Below are 17,630 nucleotides of genomic sequence, written 5' to 3'. Positions count from 1 at the left end.
GGACCAGCTAAAATTTATTATCCTGGACTAATATAATGTACACTCTGCTTTGAATGCAAACAATATGAGAGGAAGGAAGCAAAGAGGGCCAAGTTGGCACTTTCTTCCTTTAAATTGAGTTTGCGGCTGGCAACACACCAAGGTTATGACGCCATAATGCTTCTCCACTTTCTCCCGAAGGTCCTGGAAGCAAGTAACCAGACGGTTGTGTAAGGGCTTCAGCTGCTCTGTCGTCTTCTCCCCGTGGATGCGAATACCATCTGCCAAGAGAGGAATCTGGAAGGGGAAGACGGGCACTTTAAGAATTACGCAACATGTTGAGCTTGAAAGGACAGTGTCGGTAACAATGCTGGTGCATAGATTTACCTGCAGGGCGATGAGGTGCTTAAGGACCTCGATACGCTCCTGGTCTTCTGGGTGCTCGTGGATGTAGGTGTCAGTAAAAAAGGCCTACACAGGACAAACATTGGGGAAAAACATGGAAGTTACTGCAAGCTACACAGGGTACTTTTCCGCCTCAATGAGGCTAGTATGGCTCCAATGTGAAGAGCGAGCCCAAGGACACCTAATACAGAAGGTAGTTATCTGTATAGGGTCAGGGGTTAAGCATACGCCTCCATTGTATGTGTATCGGAGGAAGCAGATAAGCCGTGTTTTTTGCTTTTCCTTATAAAAGCAAACTATTATACATACTGTTAAATACATAAATACATAATATAATGTACAAAATCTATAAATATCACCAGCTGAAATTAAAATTTGTCCATTTGTATTAATACCCTGCTCCATGCAGACATATTTATCCAATAATAGAACGGGCAAGCCTCATTACTTGTTATGTGCGTAATTTGGCATGCTATAATAGCGTCAAATTATTTTCCAACTCAATTATTTTTGAGCACTTATGCACACATGCAGAGCCTGATCCCACGTGCAGTTAAATCACAACAGTGTGACAGTGGCAATTGTGTCATTGCAGAGGAAAGCCCCAAACCTTCTCATAGTTGGAGAAGCCGCCCATGACAGCAGGATCAACGATGCCACTGAGCATCATGGACAGTGGGTTGATGGACAAAGAGCGATCACAGGCTTGCTGCTGCACAAGGTTACTCAGCTTTTCGTTGGCCATCTCCATGGTCTCGATGGCATTCTCCAATGGACTGATCTCCTCCTGCCGGGGAAGTTTATTGGAGAAGAAAGAAGAGGAATTTAAGCGTTTGAAATGAAAAAAAAAAAAACACCCCACAAAAGTCCTGCTTCTTACCACTGAGACAGATTTGACTTCAAACCATTTCAAAATTCCAGGGAATCGATAGGCGGTAAAATAAGTGGTTCTCTCAATCCACATGGTCTGCAGGGGAGCATTCATGTCAAGAAAATATTAAAAAAGTGATTTACGGCCACATAAGACAGGGTTGTTTACATTTGGAGGAATTTATGGTCATGGGATTACAAATATAATCTTTAATCTGTCAACAAAATTAAAAGGCACTCACTGCAAACTCATTGTCTGGATCCTTTTCCCCTTTCCTGAAGGGCCTAGAGTACTGAAACTGGTCAACTTCATTGGTTCGGTAATAGCTGCAAGAAAAAGGAATTTGTGACTCTGTAATTGGAACACAGAATTATAAATCTCAGGGTGTCCAAAGGTACTGTTATTCACTTTAGTATTTGCTCTGGAACCCCCTTGTCCTTAAACTGGTGTGGAACAACAAGCACTGGCTTGACGGTAAAGCACTGGATGTCTGAAGTTCAGATAAGGATAAAGACAAGGAGTACTATGAAACAGTCTATTGAAATATCATTCTTTCTTTATCTGTTGATTGTGTGGCTGCATCAAGAGAGTAAGGTTTGACTGAAAATTCAGAATTTTCATTACCTCTCATTGTCCCCTCACCTCCATACACATAACTAATAGGTGTTTGCCAAGATTAAAGGCGTTTTATGAGTACTCCCTCCATGGGATGGGAGGCCATTTTGGTGTTTTCCTTTTTTTGGTTAAAAAAGCTTTGTCATATTAAAAGTAGGGCTGTTTCGATCAGTATTTTATGATGCCGATACCGATAATTCATGAGTGAATTCGGCTGGTACCAATACCGATACCAGTGTAAATTTACTACTGGCTATATTTGGGGTCACCAAGATTTTTTTCTTGTGAGAGCTACTGTTACAAAATGAAAATGGCCAAGAGCTACTAATTTATTTTCATAACTTATTTAAATCCAAATAAAGCCAATATGCTTGTTTAACCAGAACATGAACAAAATGCTGGTACTCACCTTTTTCACAATGCATTTATTTCCAGTTTTCTCACATTATTAATTGAAAATCTATCTGCTGTTTTATGAAGCGCAGATGCAGCTGACTCCCTCTTCTGTGCCCGAAGAGGTGATACAATATCATTGTGATATCTGTGTGCACAATGCCCGTTTCAAGCGCGGCGCAAACGCTCACTGGTCCCACCTCATCCGGAGTCCGAGCAGCCCCGCACACAAAAGTTCCTCCTGTGCTATAAGTGAGGTGGCACTCATTCAGCGTTTTGAAGCAAGTATCGGCAGATGTCGATACCGTTCTTTTTCCACCGATATTGGCCGATACATTAGCTTTTTGCTCTACTGTTCATTCATTCAAATGTATTTTATTTTATTTGTAACTTTATTTCTACAATGTGACCAATAAAATATGAGTCATGTGCTGCACTTTGGCAGCTATACTTTGTCAGGGATGACTGCATTGCGTCAACTCTTAACCAGAGTTGGATAGCTACCTTCGTCACAAGCAAATGATGGTAATTAAAGAGAGAAGTGCGAACGCAGTTAGAACTATGCATTACAACCATCTCTTTGTGTTGCAAATGTAGATCCGAAATCAGAGAAGGAGTTTGCACAGGTGGTCTCTATGCCCTCTGAACGAGTCATACATACATTGGAAATAATGTTCTTTATAATAGTGAGTTTAAAAGGGGACCAGAGAGCCGGTGCATTGTGCACTGATGCTGCGACACAGGAGCATTATGCAGGTTTCAGTCACTCAACCGGTGAAATGCAACAAAATGCATACTTTGGGCATAGCAAACAAAAATACATAATGAATAATTAATGTAATTAAAGGATACACTGTGCAGGGGAGTTGCTAATGTTGTCCCCAGGAGGTGCTGTGCTGGTCATCCGGACAGCATTTGGGAACTGAGAGAGCAACTTTAAACTAAAGTCTTCAAGCCACTCGTACTCTTTTCCTCTGTATATGAACATCTTATTCTGGAATGAAAAATTAGGATTTTAAAACATACGTACATACTATATATTCAATTAGTATTCGATTATGTTTTTTGTTTTGGATAATGAACAAAAAAACACCCTATCTCACCTTGGCAGAGGTTAAAAAACAGTATAATAATCCATAAACTAAGAGGAAGTCACTGTGACATTGCTCTTGTATCATCAAAAAGGTGATAACATAATAATAGCATTACTGCATATCTTGAGAAACGTCTCAGAGAGCCAGTACATTGCACAAGTACAGGTGCATGTTTCTTTATTTATTGAAATAAGCAATCAGTTCTTACCCTGAGGAAAGAAGGGAATCCAAGACCGTAATAGCCAACAGCAAAGTATTCTGGCTGTGGTCGCATGGCATTCATTATTTTTTCATAGAACTCTGCTTGTTTTTTCTGCAAAAGATAAAAATAAATGCTGACATATCTGTGTTTTCTGCATTTCTATCAATGGTTTGTGTTTACAGAATAAAACAATTCATAACCTGCTATTATCCATATCATAAAAAAACAATAAATGTGATTCATTTCTCCTGTTACACAAACAATACTGGGGTACAAAGACAGTAAAGCACTAAGACGGAGGTTTACAACTGAATTCTTGAAGATGAATTTAAACATTGCCCCCCTTCAGTGGATGTAAAAATGGGTAAACACAAACAGACACATTTATCTCTGCGTCACTTTCTTGTTGTGTTGTTTTAATTAATTGCACTCAGCCTGTGGCAGTGTGACACACATTTTCACTATTATTCATCAGGGACATTTACAGTACAAGTATAAGGGTGGATTTTAAATAAAGGATATCTAGGTTTAGTTTTATGGATGTTGTATGAAACTATTTGTATCGGTGAACTGTAAAGGACATGCATCTTCTTACCAGCAGCTGGCTGAGCTCCATGAAGTCAAACATGTGGCTCTCGTGCATTTTGGCCAGCTGCTTGCCGAGCTCAATGGCTTTCTCCCACATCTGGGATAGATGTGCATTAGTCAGTTGCAAGGATGCATAAAAACATGTGCACACTACTTCTTGTGGCTTCAGTGACCAACTGTTGAGCATCACTGAGTAACATTTGAATAATGATGAACATTGAATATGTATGAAACATTGGCGCCTTGTTATTTCCAAGTATATTTTTAGGAATTTATACATTCATTTCTGACCTTAGCGCAACTGGAAATACACACCTTGCCTTTGTCCAAGTAACATATGATCTCCTGGAAGAGCCTTTCTTTAAGTTCTTGTTGCGTCCACACATGCTTCCCATCTCGAGGGATCAGATGAGGTGCGCAGGTTTTGTCTGACCACTGGGTCACAATGAACAGGATGTGTGTGGTAGGAGAAACATCTTATCATGTCAAAAGCAATATCTGAATATGTCACAGACCTCAAGTAATTCAGCATGTAGCAGCAGAGTATAGGCAGCCTCTGTGTAGTTCTCACAGTCCAGGTGTAAGTCCCGCAGCTTGTACAAGTACCTTGTTATGACAACACATGAGTAATGTGCAATTTATCCAAAATTCAGATGTCAACAGCTCACCGCCTGACAGCCTGGCTCACCGGATATAAATGTCCTCCCTCTTCTTTTCCTTGTAGAAATTCTAAAGATGAAAATAAATTAATTACGTGTCTCTGAGATTAGTTTGTAGGTATAACCGGTTTAGCACAAGCACAAATGTGGGAGCCTTCTGGTGAACATAGGAACAGGCCATACCAGCACATTGACAGTGCAGCTCATCCGATGCTCAGGACTTTCATCATGTGTGATGGTGCGGTATGCCAGGAGATTCTCTAGCAGGCTGCTCAGCAGCAGCGCCAACTCTTCACCTGACTGTGACAGATATCTGTGGCGTCTGCAGTGTTCCAGTAACCTGGAGGTACAAACAGTCTTTCACTAAACAATCTTTAGCAATCTTCAGGGAATTTGGTTAAAGCTGCTCTCCATTTGACAAAGCAATTCCCAACCAAGATTACCAATTATTGTCATGATGAGGCAATTAACTTTGATGTTTTTATCTCAGATGAACCGTTTACATCTATAAGGAAAAAAAGGACACTAAGAATTACGTTTTTTCCAGCAGGACTTTGTACTGTTCATCTCCTCGTCCTCCTTCAACCTCTTGATCCAGTTTTGTGATCAGTTCATTTTCAAACTGAAAAGAAACAAAGGGAATTATAGGTATTTATAAATGATCTTTTCATGCAATGGCGGCACCTGTGCAAATATTTCTAATTCCTATACTTCACTTTGAGAAGCAAAACTAACAAGATATACCGGTTATTGTACAGTATCCCCACATATTCAAGTATGTCAGGCATTGCTGATATTGTCACACATTGAACCCGTCTAGACTAGTTTCAACTTCAAACATTATTTGCAAAGAATGATATGGCTTAAATAGCCTTAACTCTATAGTATATCTATGGAAGATGCCAGCCAACACACACACACAAAAGTGGATGCATTGAAATACACCACAAATGATGCATCAAACAACTTCGGCAGTGCATAACATTGGGGACTGTACCGTTTCAAATGTGCGCCCCGGGCTGAAATTGTGCTCACACTGCATCATATCGAAAAAGATGGGAATGGTGGCCTTCCTCAGCTCAGGCTCAGGCACCAGAGTGACCTCCAAAATGGGTCCGACCATTGCTGGGATGAACTTCATTTTATGGGGGCCTGCATGATGACAAAAGATTACCACTTAGGGAGGATAACAGTGTGATTTGAGAAGGAAATAAGCTGCATCTTCATCTACCAACAAACACAGGACAATCTAATAATGCGGCAAATAAAAGAGCACAGTAAAAATGAACAATAAAAAACCCTTGTCTGGTAGTAGTCCCCCTTCCTTACAGGCTGGCACCAAATAATTTCACAAGCAATATGAATAAATAAATGATAAAAGACACAGTATTAGAAGGTGTTAAATACTCACCGAGATTGTGCCACATATCTCTGATCTTGAAACCAACCGCTTTTCTCATGTCACCATATCTGTAGTGAATTTGAATCAGCAAGTATAAATAGTTTGTCTTCTACTTAAAATACAAATCTAAGGTTATTTAGGGCCATGGTGAGATCTCCAAACGATTATAAATGCAGTACGCATGTGAACACTTGCTGTGGCAAACAGAAATTTATGCTGTGCTACTGGATAAATGCCAACAGGCCGTCTTCTCATTATGAACGAGTTCCATTCCGAGACAAAAGAACGTCCAATATTGGTGGGTGTTTGTCTTTTCTAAAGTTTTTCATGGTGATAGCTTTCTTTGGTGCGTTGCCCTTGGGAGACCTAATGAAGTCAAAAAATAGGGCTGTTTTAGGGCTGCTAATTAAATTACATTTTTCACAGGTAGCAGGCAATAATGCGTGAAAGAAAATACACTTAGCACTTAAGAAATGCACTTGGAAATGCATACAGCAATGATGTTCTACATTTAAGCATGCTTAAAATTACATTTACCTTAAATAGTGTGATGTCTGTGAACACAACCCCTCATTGCTCAGTTTGAAGTGTGATTCAAGTGTTCTACTACTATTAAAAATTGTGTTCTGTGCCATCTTTAAGCTTGATTGACATATTCATTTCATTTGGAGCTATTCATACAAATATATATATCATCATTTATCTTTTTATAATTATTAAATACACAAAAAAATCTGCATATTTCAAACAATCGTTAATGTGATTGTGATTAATTAGTTTAAAAACGGTGATTAATCGAGATTAAACATTTTAATAATTTGACAGCCCTAGAAAAAAATAATAAGCAATGCTATCCTTCCTCAGTGTAGCTGCAATCACACACTATATTCTTTCGGCCCCCCATGGGGCTCACACTTGCGCCCTGTAACCAATTCTTGAGCGAGTGGGTGTATGGACCAAAATTAAGTTTGTAATTAATTTATGGGAGCACGTTCATAGCCACAAAATGTCATAACATTTAACATCGTAAACCAAAGACCGCCTGTATATTTTTCATATACAAAGGAGGACCTCACTTGTTCAACATCTTGTTGCGTTTCTCTTGGGAGAAGGATTCCAGTTGTAGTGTCTTATGAGTGAGGAATGCCACCGTCAAATGAAAGTAGTTATTCCACAGCTGTAAAAGGTGCAAAGGTTTAAAATAATAACCCTATCGCAGCATGAATTTTGAACAAAAAAACCTGCAAAACTAACATCATCAACAAAGACAAGACAAAGACACACCTGGAGTTGGAAATGAGCTTGGTCTAAAAAATACATGTTGAGGACATCTGAGTACTGGTTGATGGCCCTCAGGAAGACCTGCATCTGCACCATGTTCATGATCATCCAGTCAGCAGGAAAGACTTTCCCCATGAGGTCTTTAAACATGATGAATGTCTCCATGAGGAAGTCCTGAGATCAAAGAAGGCATTTAAGAGTGTGCGAGTGTGCATCTGCGACATAAATAACTAAGATCCAAAAGTTGGCATTGCTGCATGTCCAAGAAACATCAGGTTCTGATCATGTAGTGTAAATAAATGCACCCTGGCATCCTCATCACAACATCCCCGTAAATTGCACAATATTTGGACAATCAATTTTCCTTAAAGGAGTAGTAAAGTGGCCTGGGTGGTTTCAAGTCTGTTGCTGATTAATTGTTTCAGTAAGAACAGTAGATGTAGCTCACAAGGGAAAAATCTGGACACTTACGATGATGTCCTGCCTCGTCTTAAAAGTGCTGATATAGTGCGCATAATGCATGTCATCCATTTGCTTCAGGATGGCCGTCATGCAGGCTAAATAGTGGCCCTGTCAAAGAAATATTCCTTACATTAATTCACAGAATAGCACCCACACACAAGAACATTTCCACCATTTATTTGTTGTATTCTAGCAAATGTAAAAGTGTAGCTGCCTTTCCCTCATTTAAAAAGACAGCAAATTTAGTGTACTAATATGAAGAATATACATACTCATCATGGCCATGAATTTAACTCATTTAGTAACTTTGTAACTTTGGGTGGGATTATTATATTTTAGAATTACTATAATGCAGAAAGTGTTGAAATTATGCATACTGTATTTCAGCATTAAACTTACAATGAGAGGAGAGGACCTGTCCATGCTGATGACAGTTCGATTGACCCTCCGAAGCAGCCGCTCCATTATCAGCTGAACATGCCCTCTAGTCGGACCCTGCATAAACAGATACATATGTGCATTTTTCAAATAAGATACATCAATTTAGTGAAAAGTACTCATCAGGCTAACAGTCTGATGAAAAAAATTAAAAAAAATAATATGCTCAGCAGTGTTCCCTCTGAGCTTCATATGATCGCAATTGTGCACACAACCTGAATTGTAAATAAAATAAACACAATTTATTTTGTACCATTTTACAATGCAATGTCGCGACAGGCAACAAGAAGCGGTACCAACTAGGGATGCTGCGATCGCGGTTTTAAGCTGTCGATTCCGATCATCCATGAGTGAAATGGTCTAATACTGATCACATGGCTTACTTATGCATTTTTCATTATTTATCAGTGCTATTGGCCAGGGGTGCCGTATAAGGACAAAAAGTCTGGACTGCAAGGGGGGGCTAAAAAAATAGATAATTTTAGTCATTAATAAATAATGTTTGTGGTGGGGGTGGGGTTGGGGCAATATACCTCCAAGTGAGAGAGCAGTCGGCGATCCCGGTGTCGTCCAGCACTGACAAAGGCTGTACATCTCATCTGACGAATTCAACTATTGTTCGAGTTATTTAGCCGAGTGTTGTCCACCAGTTAGGCTACATTAGCTTGCGTTCGATTGACGGTCACACTATGAGTCTCGAAAACTGCGTTGGTCAAATGCTGTATTAAATCCAAGCTTTTTAAGTGCTGCTCCTGCAATAGTTTTTTTTTTGAATGATGAATGAGCGCCTCACCCTATGGCTTAGTGTGACTCCAGCTACCCAAAGGAAGAAACTCATTGCAGCTGCTTGTATCTGCGATGTCGTTCTTTGGGTCACGACCAAAACCTCATGCCCATAGGTGAGGGTGGGAACATAGACCGGGCGAAACTCATCCACCCCCGGAAATTTGCCACTGAATAGCATTTTGACCATCCCAGACCCCTTATGTCCTTCCTCTATGGACGGTACTGAATGTCAGTGGGATTAAAAAGGGCCCCAGAGTATTCCTTTCCCCCCGTCCCCACTGTGAAAGTGAGGACCGGGCTTCCCCTTTCTGAGGTGTCGGAGGGTTTGCCAGAACCTTAGAGATCCACTTAGAGATTGACTTCAGCAGATCCAGACACAGCCACACTCCACTCTGCATCAACAACACAGCCGTAGAAGTTGTGAGCGCAACCAAGTACTTGGGGGTGCATATCACAGACAACCATGGCTGGTCACTCCACGCCTCCTCTCTGGCAAAGAAGGCACAGCAGCGACTGCACTTCCTTATTATTATTATTTATTATATATCATTATTTAACTTCTTTTGTGTCTGGTATTATACGGGAGCCAGGCATGTCCATGTCCCAAAAAACAGATTTGGCCGCCGAAGACCAGGTCGATCAGGCGCCGGCCCTTGACAACCACCCAAAGCGCACATGGCATTAGAGTAAATATTTCTCTCTTAGTATTCACATGGATTTATCCGTTTGACAGCAAATCCACCAGGCTGCAATGGATCTGCACACAGTAGAGCCACAGTAGAGCCTTTTATTTTTCTGTGTGTCTTATCTGCACATCTGTAAACCTTGCCCACGTGTGACTGTAATCTTGTTTTGACGAAATGCTTCTGAAAGTTTATCCTGGGGTGCCAACTATTTTGATCTCTTTTAGTGTGACAAATTACCACATCTTTGCGGTCCAGAATGTCCAACACCGTACTAAGCAGTTGGACACAGGCCTCATGGTCGGGTTTACTGGAATGGTCATCCAGCTGCCCACTCAGCTGATCAGTGACAAGTGGCAGAAGCACGTCTCGACAATCTGTGACAGAGGAGAGAGAGAAGTCGCCACAGGATGACACGGTACATTTCTAGTCCTGAGAGAGGATGCGACAAAGTTGTATACGAGCGTGAGGCACGTGGTTGCTGTTGCAACCAGCTTGTGTGAAATGTCATTATGTGGCTTCAAGCTTCAAAACTCCTACCTGGCTGCAAGAAAAGGTCACTCTCCACCATTTTGCACATACAGCCGAGCTTCTGACGCACAAGCTGAGAGTCAGGAATGCTCTCAATAAACTTTGCAAGCAGAACGCTGCAAAAAGATAGTGTGAGCAATTCAGTGCATCTCAAATTATGTGTTGTTATCATTGTCACATTTGACACAAACAACTCACATAAATTGTTATTGACAGCAATAAGATTCTAAAAACATAATAAGAAATAATTGACAACAAAAAAAGGCTGTGACACCCCCCCTTGAGAATTACCTTAGTTCCACTGGATCAAACACAGACTGGATGTCATTAATGATGCTGGGGAGGTATTTCAATATTGCTCCCTGAAAAAAAAACAATGAGCAGGCTGTGATCAAGTTGGAAGTACAATAATACATACTGTAAAGTACACAGTAGAGCTTTTCCTCAACTTGCTGACAATGACGGCAGGCAGCACACAATGACTGTGCATCATTAATTCTCTAAATCATTTAATAACTTACATGTAATTAATAATATTTCCATGAACAAAATGCAAGGTTCTTTCTCATTGCCAGGGCAGTGAAATGTTTTCTAGCTTTCAAACAGGAAGAAAAGCCTAACCATTACATCCCTGACCTTAATTTTGACTCCCTCGTCAAGGGGTCTGTCCATGAGAGTGTTGAATGAGAGGAACAGAGAGCGAATTGAGTTGAAGAAAGCATCCCCATCTTCACTGTTTCCATAGAACCTGTCAAAGTGGATTGCATTACAAGGTATTCTTACAAGATAAAACAGATTATGACCTACTTACCTTAGGTAGAGGATCCGAGACTGGACAATAAACCTGAACAAATATTTGAGAGCCTTCAGTGCTGCATAGAGATTCTCAGTAAGGGAAGGCTCCTCTGCATTGCCCACATAGTAGTTCAGCACCCTGGTTAGCTTCCTGCAAAAGCAAATAAGTCTGACTTTAGTTCTGCTGGTAATTACACTATAATGTAGGTGGGAAGATCAAAAGGAAATAAAGAGTGCCGTTTTGCAAGCAAATTGAGGTGAGAGGGACTCACATGTAAGCCAAAGTGGCACTGAAATGCTTGTTAATGTAGGTTTCAAGGACAGGGTTAAAGTGCTGGAATTTGATGTCACCAATAAGTGTGATGATAAAAACCTGAAGGAAATATAAAGAGATTCTTGAATGACCTCAAAAATGAACATACATTGTATGAATAGGTCTCTCCGTTGACATCAATGAGATAACGTGTCAGACATTAGACCAAAAACTAACCAAAGCATTAAACACCAGTGTGTCATAGGTATCTTTTTCTGATGTGTCCATCATGATGTTGAACAGAGCATCAAGCGTATCCTGGAGAAACTGCAAATAAAACAGAAACCTATTATAAAAGTGCCATTAAAAATGTCTTCAATATAAAGCAGCATATTAAATATTTAGTGTGACATTTGCTGTGCAGAGCACTCACTTTGACTATCTCTCCCCCTTCGACCTCCATCAGCCTCTGTAGGCTCTGGTCAAGATCTTTTGGGTTAGATCTCCAGTTCAACAGGCCAAGTAGATCCACTAAAATTTTTAAACACATCATTAATACATACAGTGTGTCGGGGGCATCATTTAAGACTGGGTGTTGTTTTCCTTGAATACAAATTACAGTATCCCTAACTAACATCATCACGAAGGCATCAATAAGAATCAACCTGTCCACAGAATACAAGCAACAGAGACTAGCTGAATTAATTTCAAGACAACGCGGAGAATCTGTGATGCGTGACGTGTTGCTATCCACTCTAAACCCTCTTTCGTCTCCAAAATGACTTGTGGACATGAGACATTTTAATTAGCAGCCAGACCAGAGTTTGAAGAATTTCTATTCAAAACAAGGCTGTATTACCATTCTGAGTGAGTTTAGTGGAGCAGGTAAGCGTGGCAATCTGGAAGCTGTCCTTAGTGACGGGGATCACTCCTGAATGGTGGAACTGCTTCCCGGTTTGTTTCTCCTTTTCTTCTACTTCAGCCCAGGTCCCTGGCAAGGTCAGATACACTTTCGCATCTTCTGGCTTTTTCACATCGACCTAAGAAATTAATGAAATAGGGAATGAGTTTTGAATCATACAAATCAATGGATATCTAATTCAAAAGTTATTGATTGAAGCAAGTCTCATAATAATCAAGCTACACAGTGACAACAATGTATTAATTTTCAATTGTTCTGCAGTTAGATTAACTTGATATGTCTTTGGTAAATGGTCTTTCACATGCTTTTCCACCTCCAAGGCACTCAAAGCACGTTGATGCTGTTAGCACATTCACCTCCGGAGCAATTGAGGGACCAGTATCTTGCCCAAGGATACTTTGACATGATCACGGGAGGACCGAACTCGCAACCTTCAGGTTGGGAGATGACCACTCTACCACCTGAGCCATGCCGCCCCTATTATTTGCTTATTTGACACATAGTTTTTCTATATATACAAATATATGAATCTGTATTTTAAACAACCTTGTAGACAATAGGTTCATGCCTTCCATCCCTGAGTGTTGTCCCGTCTTCTCTCATAAGTCGGACAAAAGCCATACCAAAGGGTTTTTCTGACTTGTCCCGAGCTGAAGGATACAGAAGAGTGTAAGATGAGCTGTATTTATCATGGTACAGGGATTACACGTGGGTATTTGTCATACAAATAAGTCAGAGTGACTCACAGTCCTGGGATGATCTATGTCGAAACATCACCCTGAGGTGACAACGGCACACGTCTTCAATGGGAATTGTCACCTTGCGGAGAGGAGACAAAATTAGATGAATTAAGATTGCAATATAAATGACTGTGTATGAGAAAGATAAGTTTATTAGCATATTCTGACTCAGTAGCCTTCCTTGAAGATGAATTTATTCCACTGAGCAGGGAGTAATTCCATTTGACAAACCAATTAGATAGCAAATAATGTCATGCTCTAAGTTATATGTCGGTTCAAGTCAAGCTTACCTTCACTGTTTCATTCCAACAAGGCTGCTTCACTTGGTAGTAAATGACAGACTTGTACTCTGTGATACCATCGTAACCAGCCCCAGGAAATATCGCTTTCTATTAAATGGAATTTAAAATACATATTAGTGCATGTAACAGCAATAAAGGCTTGACACACATAAAGACAAAACCTATGGGTGAGGTTGTATTGAAAAGAGCTTACATCGAAATACTAACGTACGGAGGAGTCGGATTTGATTATTGTATGAAAATGTAACGTGATTAAGATTGAACCACTCTGACAACATGCGAGCGTCTACAGCTGCTGCTGAGCATACTGTTATTTTTTTTTACCTACAGTGAAGTACGTCAACAGCGACTCACTCCCCAGCACTAAGTGATACGACGGGAGAGAAAATAACGCAAATACACATGTATTACGCTTTAGAACACATATTGTTTTGAGAAGCCAAAGTCTTTACTTAACTGTCCCCAGCTGGAACTACTTTCCTCAGCACCGAAATCTGTCCAGAACTGGGCTCGGGACCGAAGTGGGGAGGGAGTCGCTGTTTACGGACTTCACTGCTTATGGAGGTGTCATACAATTTCATGTCAAAAGATCCGAACTATCCCTTTAATAAAATCACCTGCTGTAGTTGCACAGGCTGAGATGAGCGCTAGGATGACTATCAAGATCAAGAATACTAAATACTAAGAATACTAAAAAAATCATCTAAAGTGTGGAAGTATTTTGAAAAGGTTAAAGATGAGACGTGCGGCTTCTTACAAATCAAACAACCACCATGGCATATCATTTAAAACAGGCACAGCTGTGGTGCCAACTTCATTTCATATTCGGCTGTGAATTTTTAATCCAGGAAAATAGGCTGCTAAAGACAGCTTTGGCAAGTTGTTGTTTTTCAAGACATGTTCCAATTTTATGTGCATTTTGCTGATGTGTCATATGCCCACTTGCTGACAGCGACTGTGTTTCGGTTTTGTGAATAAATTCTAAATAAATTACGGTATTGTTGTTGCACACCTACCATGTTTACCGTATTTGTTTGTCTGAATGTTTATCGCAAATTAGATCTGCTTATTTGTAGGGATCCCATTAGCTGTGTTCTTTAAAAAAAATACCATTAGACAATTAGTCGACAATGAAAAAATCAAACCAGATCAATCTATGAAAATCCTTAGTCGAAAACAGCCCTAGATGTAAGAATTATTCATTGTTGTATTAATAATACAGCTGAAGATAAAATCCAACAACTTGCTTTGTAAATTTAAAAAGCATCCTTATTATACACTGAAATAAAATACTTTCAAGTAAATTAGTGACTCGAGAAAGCTCAAGTCATGAGTCAAAGACATAATTTCCTTTAGTCACTTGACAATTTTACCTCCATGGCATTGCCTTCATCATCGTGCACACTCAATATGACCTCGACGTTCTTGGGTGTCTTCTTTTTACCACGGTCGAACTCTCCCTGCAGCAAGGTTACGTAAATATCATTTCTCACGTTTCCTGGAGAATGGAGAAATGATGATCAGGAAAATGTGCCAAAATGTATGTACCCTTCTTATGCTTCCATAGGCAATGAGAAGGAACATGACCATATCGTATGTAGAACAGTGCCCAGCAACAAAGACTTAAGTCACCTGGGAGGATAATTTCTGGAAAGCCCATTTTCCTCACGATGGCTGTGCTACGGTCCACAAAGTGAGGGTAGTCCTTCCTGACCTGTGCTAGATCTCCTGGGAGCAGCTTCAGGGTCACAAACAATCCTGCCAGCAAACATGAAAAGAAACTAAATGAGGCAGACACCAAAAAGTTAGACCCTCACACATGATTTATTTCCATCAAAACAAAAAGGTCAATTTAGAACGACCCTCTAAAAATCACAGGGGATATGAAGTGTTGGAGTACTTCATTTTACCCTGGCCCTTGTGATTGACCTCCCTCGTGGCAATGACTTTGTTGAAAACAGCAGTGAGTGGCTCATTCTCTCCAATGACTCGAGATGGGATGAGTGGCGACATGATGAGCTGCCTCTGACGGATGTAAGTCTCCATTGCTATCCTGGGAAAGTGAATCAGCGAATCAAATTGTGAAAAAAGGAGCAACCACCCTTCTTACAGATGACAAACAAATGGACTGAAGCAAAGGCAATAGAATGCATTGTGGAGTTCATGTTATTAATAATTTGCGAATCTCATCACACACCACAGTTATGCCAAGTATTGACACAACTGGACACAAAAGACTGGCACCAGTATATAGGACTTCTGAAAACGTTTTTAAAGCCTTCTATTATGTGTACCTAAAACAAATATGTGCATCTGCATTGAAAACATTGCATTGAAAGTGTCTCTGTCAGACGTGGAGACATTTCTCTGTTTCAGTTTGTCCTTTGTTTGATCAAACATTGTGCACAAAGCAAGTCAAATGCTGCCCAACATGTTTTTCTTCCATCACGGCTATTCGTGTGACATTCTAATACAAAGCTGAACCTGTTGAAGGTACAAAAAAGTGTGACAACATCAAAACACTCACTGCTGAAAAGGGATGAAATGCTGTTTGTCCTCGTCGTCTGTTTTGCCATGAGCAATGTCTGTTATGTCCATCACTGCAAAGACAAAGACACCATAGTGTAAAACAGAGCTAGTTTGTCCGGCATGACACATTTTCTTTCAGATGTATATGTAAAAAAAAAACTGCAAACAAATAAAGAACTTGGAAAGACACCACGACCAGTGCACAAAAAAATGTTGGTGGTATAATTGTTGGCAATATTCAAACAACTGTTTGTTTTTGTTTTTTTGTTTGTTTGTTTTTTTTTTTTTTTACATCCATCGGTCTCACAGAGCTCGACAATTCACCACAAAAATGAAACAGACTGTTCATCAACTGATCAAAAGTTCAAAACCATAGCTAAAAAAACAAACATCCCCCTAAAATAGAAATAACTCAGCAGAAGTGGCTCAGTAATGAATTGCTGCGTCATTCTTGTTCATCACCTCAAAAATTGGTTTGGGCATCCTTGATGGTAGAGTTTCCAGGAGGTGAGTGGGAATGTTGTTCCCGATGGTGAACATGGCTTCAGTGAGGGCATCCACTGCATGATGGCCATTTTGGTAAATATGTTTTTTCCTCATCAGATAATAAAGCTTCCTTCCACTTTTCAGTGTCCTATGTTTGGTGTGTAAATTCCAAATGTGTTATTTTGTGACATTGAAGGAGACTTGGAAGACATTTTTTGTTCTTAAAACCCTTCTCTCGCAGATGCGATGGTCTGATAGTTATTGGACTGCACTCAGCACCAGTAACAACGCTTGGAACTTCCTTAAAATCCAACAGTGTAAATTCTTGTAATTGTTCAACTGGTCTTAAAATTTTGATCACTAATGTGTATAAACTTTCAACAGATGGCCAGTTTATGAGTGACCATTAAACATGTTGAGCTATTTAATTTTTTGCAGTTTTTGGTTAATTGCAAACTACTGCAAGCTTTGCAAATGAATTGAATTCACAATCAGGGTTGAATAATTTGGAGTGCGACGACAAATCAAATGGTGGACAATTAGGTATTCTCTCGTATTGAGTATACATAGGACCAGAGGTGGACTTGCTATATCAGGAGTACCAGGAGTTTTCTTGGTGGGCTGATCAATAATGGGCCAATTGACGACCGTTTATTTATTCATTGCTGCACCTGGCCTTGGTAACTATGGTAACTAAATACTGCTGAGACATAAAGCAACAGAAGAGATGTGTTGGCACAGACAGAGCGACCCCTTCCTACACGCAGAACACCTGCTGTGCATAGGGTCCCATAATCCATGGGGCAGGAGGGCCCATTTTATGCAAGGGGGCCATATGCGCAAAGGATGCACATTGTTGACGCAGCGTGTGCACGCTGCTTCAAGTCAGTCAGAGGCTCTCTTGTGAATTACAGAACAAAAATGCAAAATCCACCCACTCTATATGGTGTAATGATACATGTTTGTCCATGTCAAGGTAGAAGGTGCAGGTTAACTCCCCATCCCCACCCACGTATTGAACCATTAATATTGTGTGCAGACAGATCGACTTTTCTGTGAGCGCCGTTGTCCTGCATTTTTCATATAAAAAAGCAATTGGAATACACTGTTACAGTACAAATATGAACCTATGTCCCATACAATACAAAGCAAAAGCAAAATTGTGTTCACACTGTGTACTAATTCCATAACTTTTGGTTTTTTTGCATAAAACA

General features: G+C 40.1%; 1 protein-coding gene across 2 annotated transcripts in view; it reads right to left on the bottom strand.

The window, feature by feature from the left end:
• Positions 1-17,630, bottom strand: part of dock5 (dedicator of cytokinesis 5) — a 35,646-nt gene that overhangs the window by 3,522 nt on the left and 14,494 nt on the right. For both annotated transcript variants that reach the window (XM_058071051.2, XM_058071052.2), the window contains exons 11-46: positions 15,929-16,001; positions 15,312-15,454; positions 15,034-15,159; positions 14,775-14,899; positions 13,390-13,488; positions 13,106-13,178; positions 12,906-13,009; positions 12,297-12,477; positions 11,871-11,968; positions 11,675-11,764; positions 11,457-11,557; positions 11,201-11,335; positions 11,026-11,137; positions 10,681-10,751; positions 10,399-10,505; positions 10,099-10,235; positions 8,351-8,446; positions 7,961-8,059; positions 7,493-7,663; positions 7,285-7,385; positions 6,218-6,276; positions 5,804-5,958; positions 5,343-5,428; positions 4,990-5,146; positions 4,836-4,876; positions 4,663-4,753; positions 4,463-4,582; positions 4,155-4,244; positions 3,566-3,670; positions 3,116-3,257; positions 1,664-1,745; positions 1,497-1,581; positions 1,265-1,351; positions 995-1,171; positions 367-450; positions 139-276 (exon numbers count right to left, since the gene is read on the bottom strand). In XM_058071051.2, the coding sequence (XP_057927034.2) occupies positions 139-276; positions 367-450; positions 995-1,171; positions 1,265-1,351; positions 1,497-1,581; positions 1,664-1,745; positions 3,116-3,257; positions 3,566-3,670; positions 4,155-4,244; positions 4,463-4,582; positions 4,663-4,753; positions 4,836-4,876; positions 4,990-5,146; positions 5,343-5,428; positions 5,804-5,958; positions 6,218-6,276; positions 7,285-7,385; positions 7,493-7,663; positions 7,961-8,059; positions 8,351-8,446; positions 10,099-10,235; positions 10,399-10,505; positions 10,681-10,751; positions 11,026-11,137; positions 11,201-11,335; positions 11,457-11,557; positions 11,675-11,764; positions 11,871-11,968; positions 12,297-12,477; positions 12,906-13,009; positions 13,106-13,178; positions 13,390-13,488; positions 14,775-14,899; positions 15,034-15,159; positions 15,312-15,454; positions 15,929-16,001 (3,941 nt within the window). The remainder of the gene's footprint in view (positions 1-138; positions 277-366; positions 451-994; positions 1,172-1,264; positions 1,352-1,496; positions 1,582-1,663; positions 1,746-3,115; positions 3,258-3,565; positions 3,671-4,154; positions 4,245-4,462; positions 4,583-4,662; positions 4,754-4,835; positions 4,877-4,989; positions 5,147-5,342; positions 5,429-5,803; positions 5,959-6,217; positions 6,277-7,284; positions 7,386-7,492; positions 7,664-7,960; positions 8,060-8,350; positions 8,447-10,098; positions 10,236-10,398; positions 10,506-10,680; positions 10,752-11,025; positions 11,138-11,200; positions 11,336-11,456; positions 11,558-11,674; positions 11,765-11,870; positions 11,969-12,296; positions 12,478-12,905; positions 13,010-13,105; positions 13,179-13,389; positions 13,489-14,774; positions 14,900-15,033; positions 15,160-15,311; positions 15,455-15,928; positions 16,002-17,630) is intronic.

This window comes from Doryrhamphus excisus, linkage group LG3 (genome assembly GCF_037039965.1).
Source record: "Doryrhamphus excisus strain RoL-2023G ecotype Guam linkage group LG3, RoL_Dexc_Guam_v1.1, whole genome shotgun sequence".
In the NCBI taxonomy this organism is placed as follows: domain Eukaryota; kingdom Metazoa; phylum Chordata; class Actinopteri; order Syngnathiformes; family Syngnathidae; genus Doryrhamphus; species Doryrhamphus excisus.
Note: the sequence above shows the minus strand (reverse complement) of the source record. Positions and strands in the feature narration are given on the sequence as shown.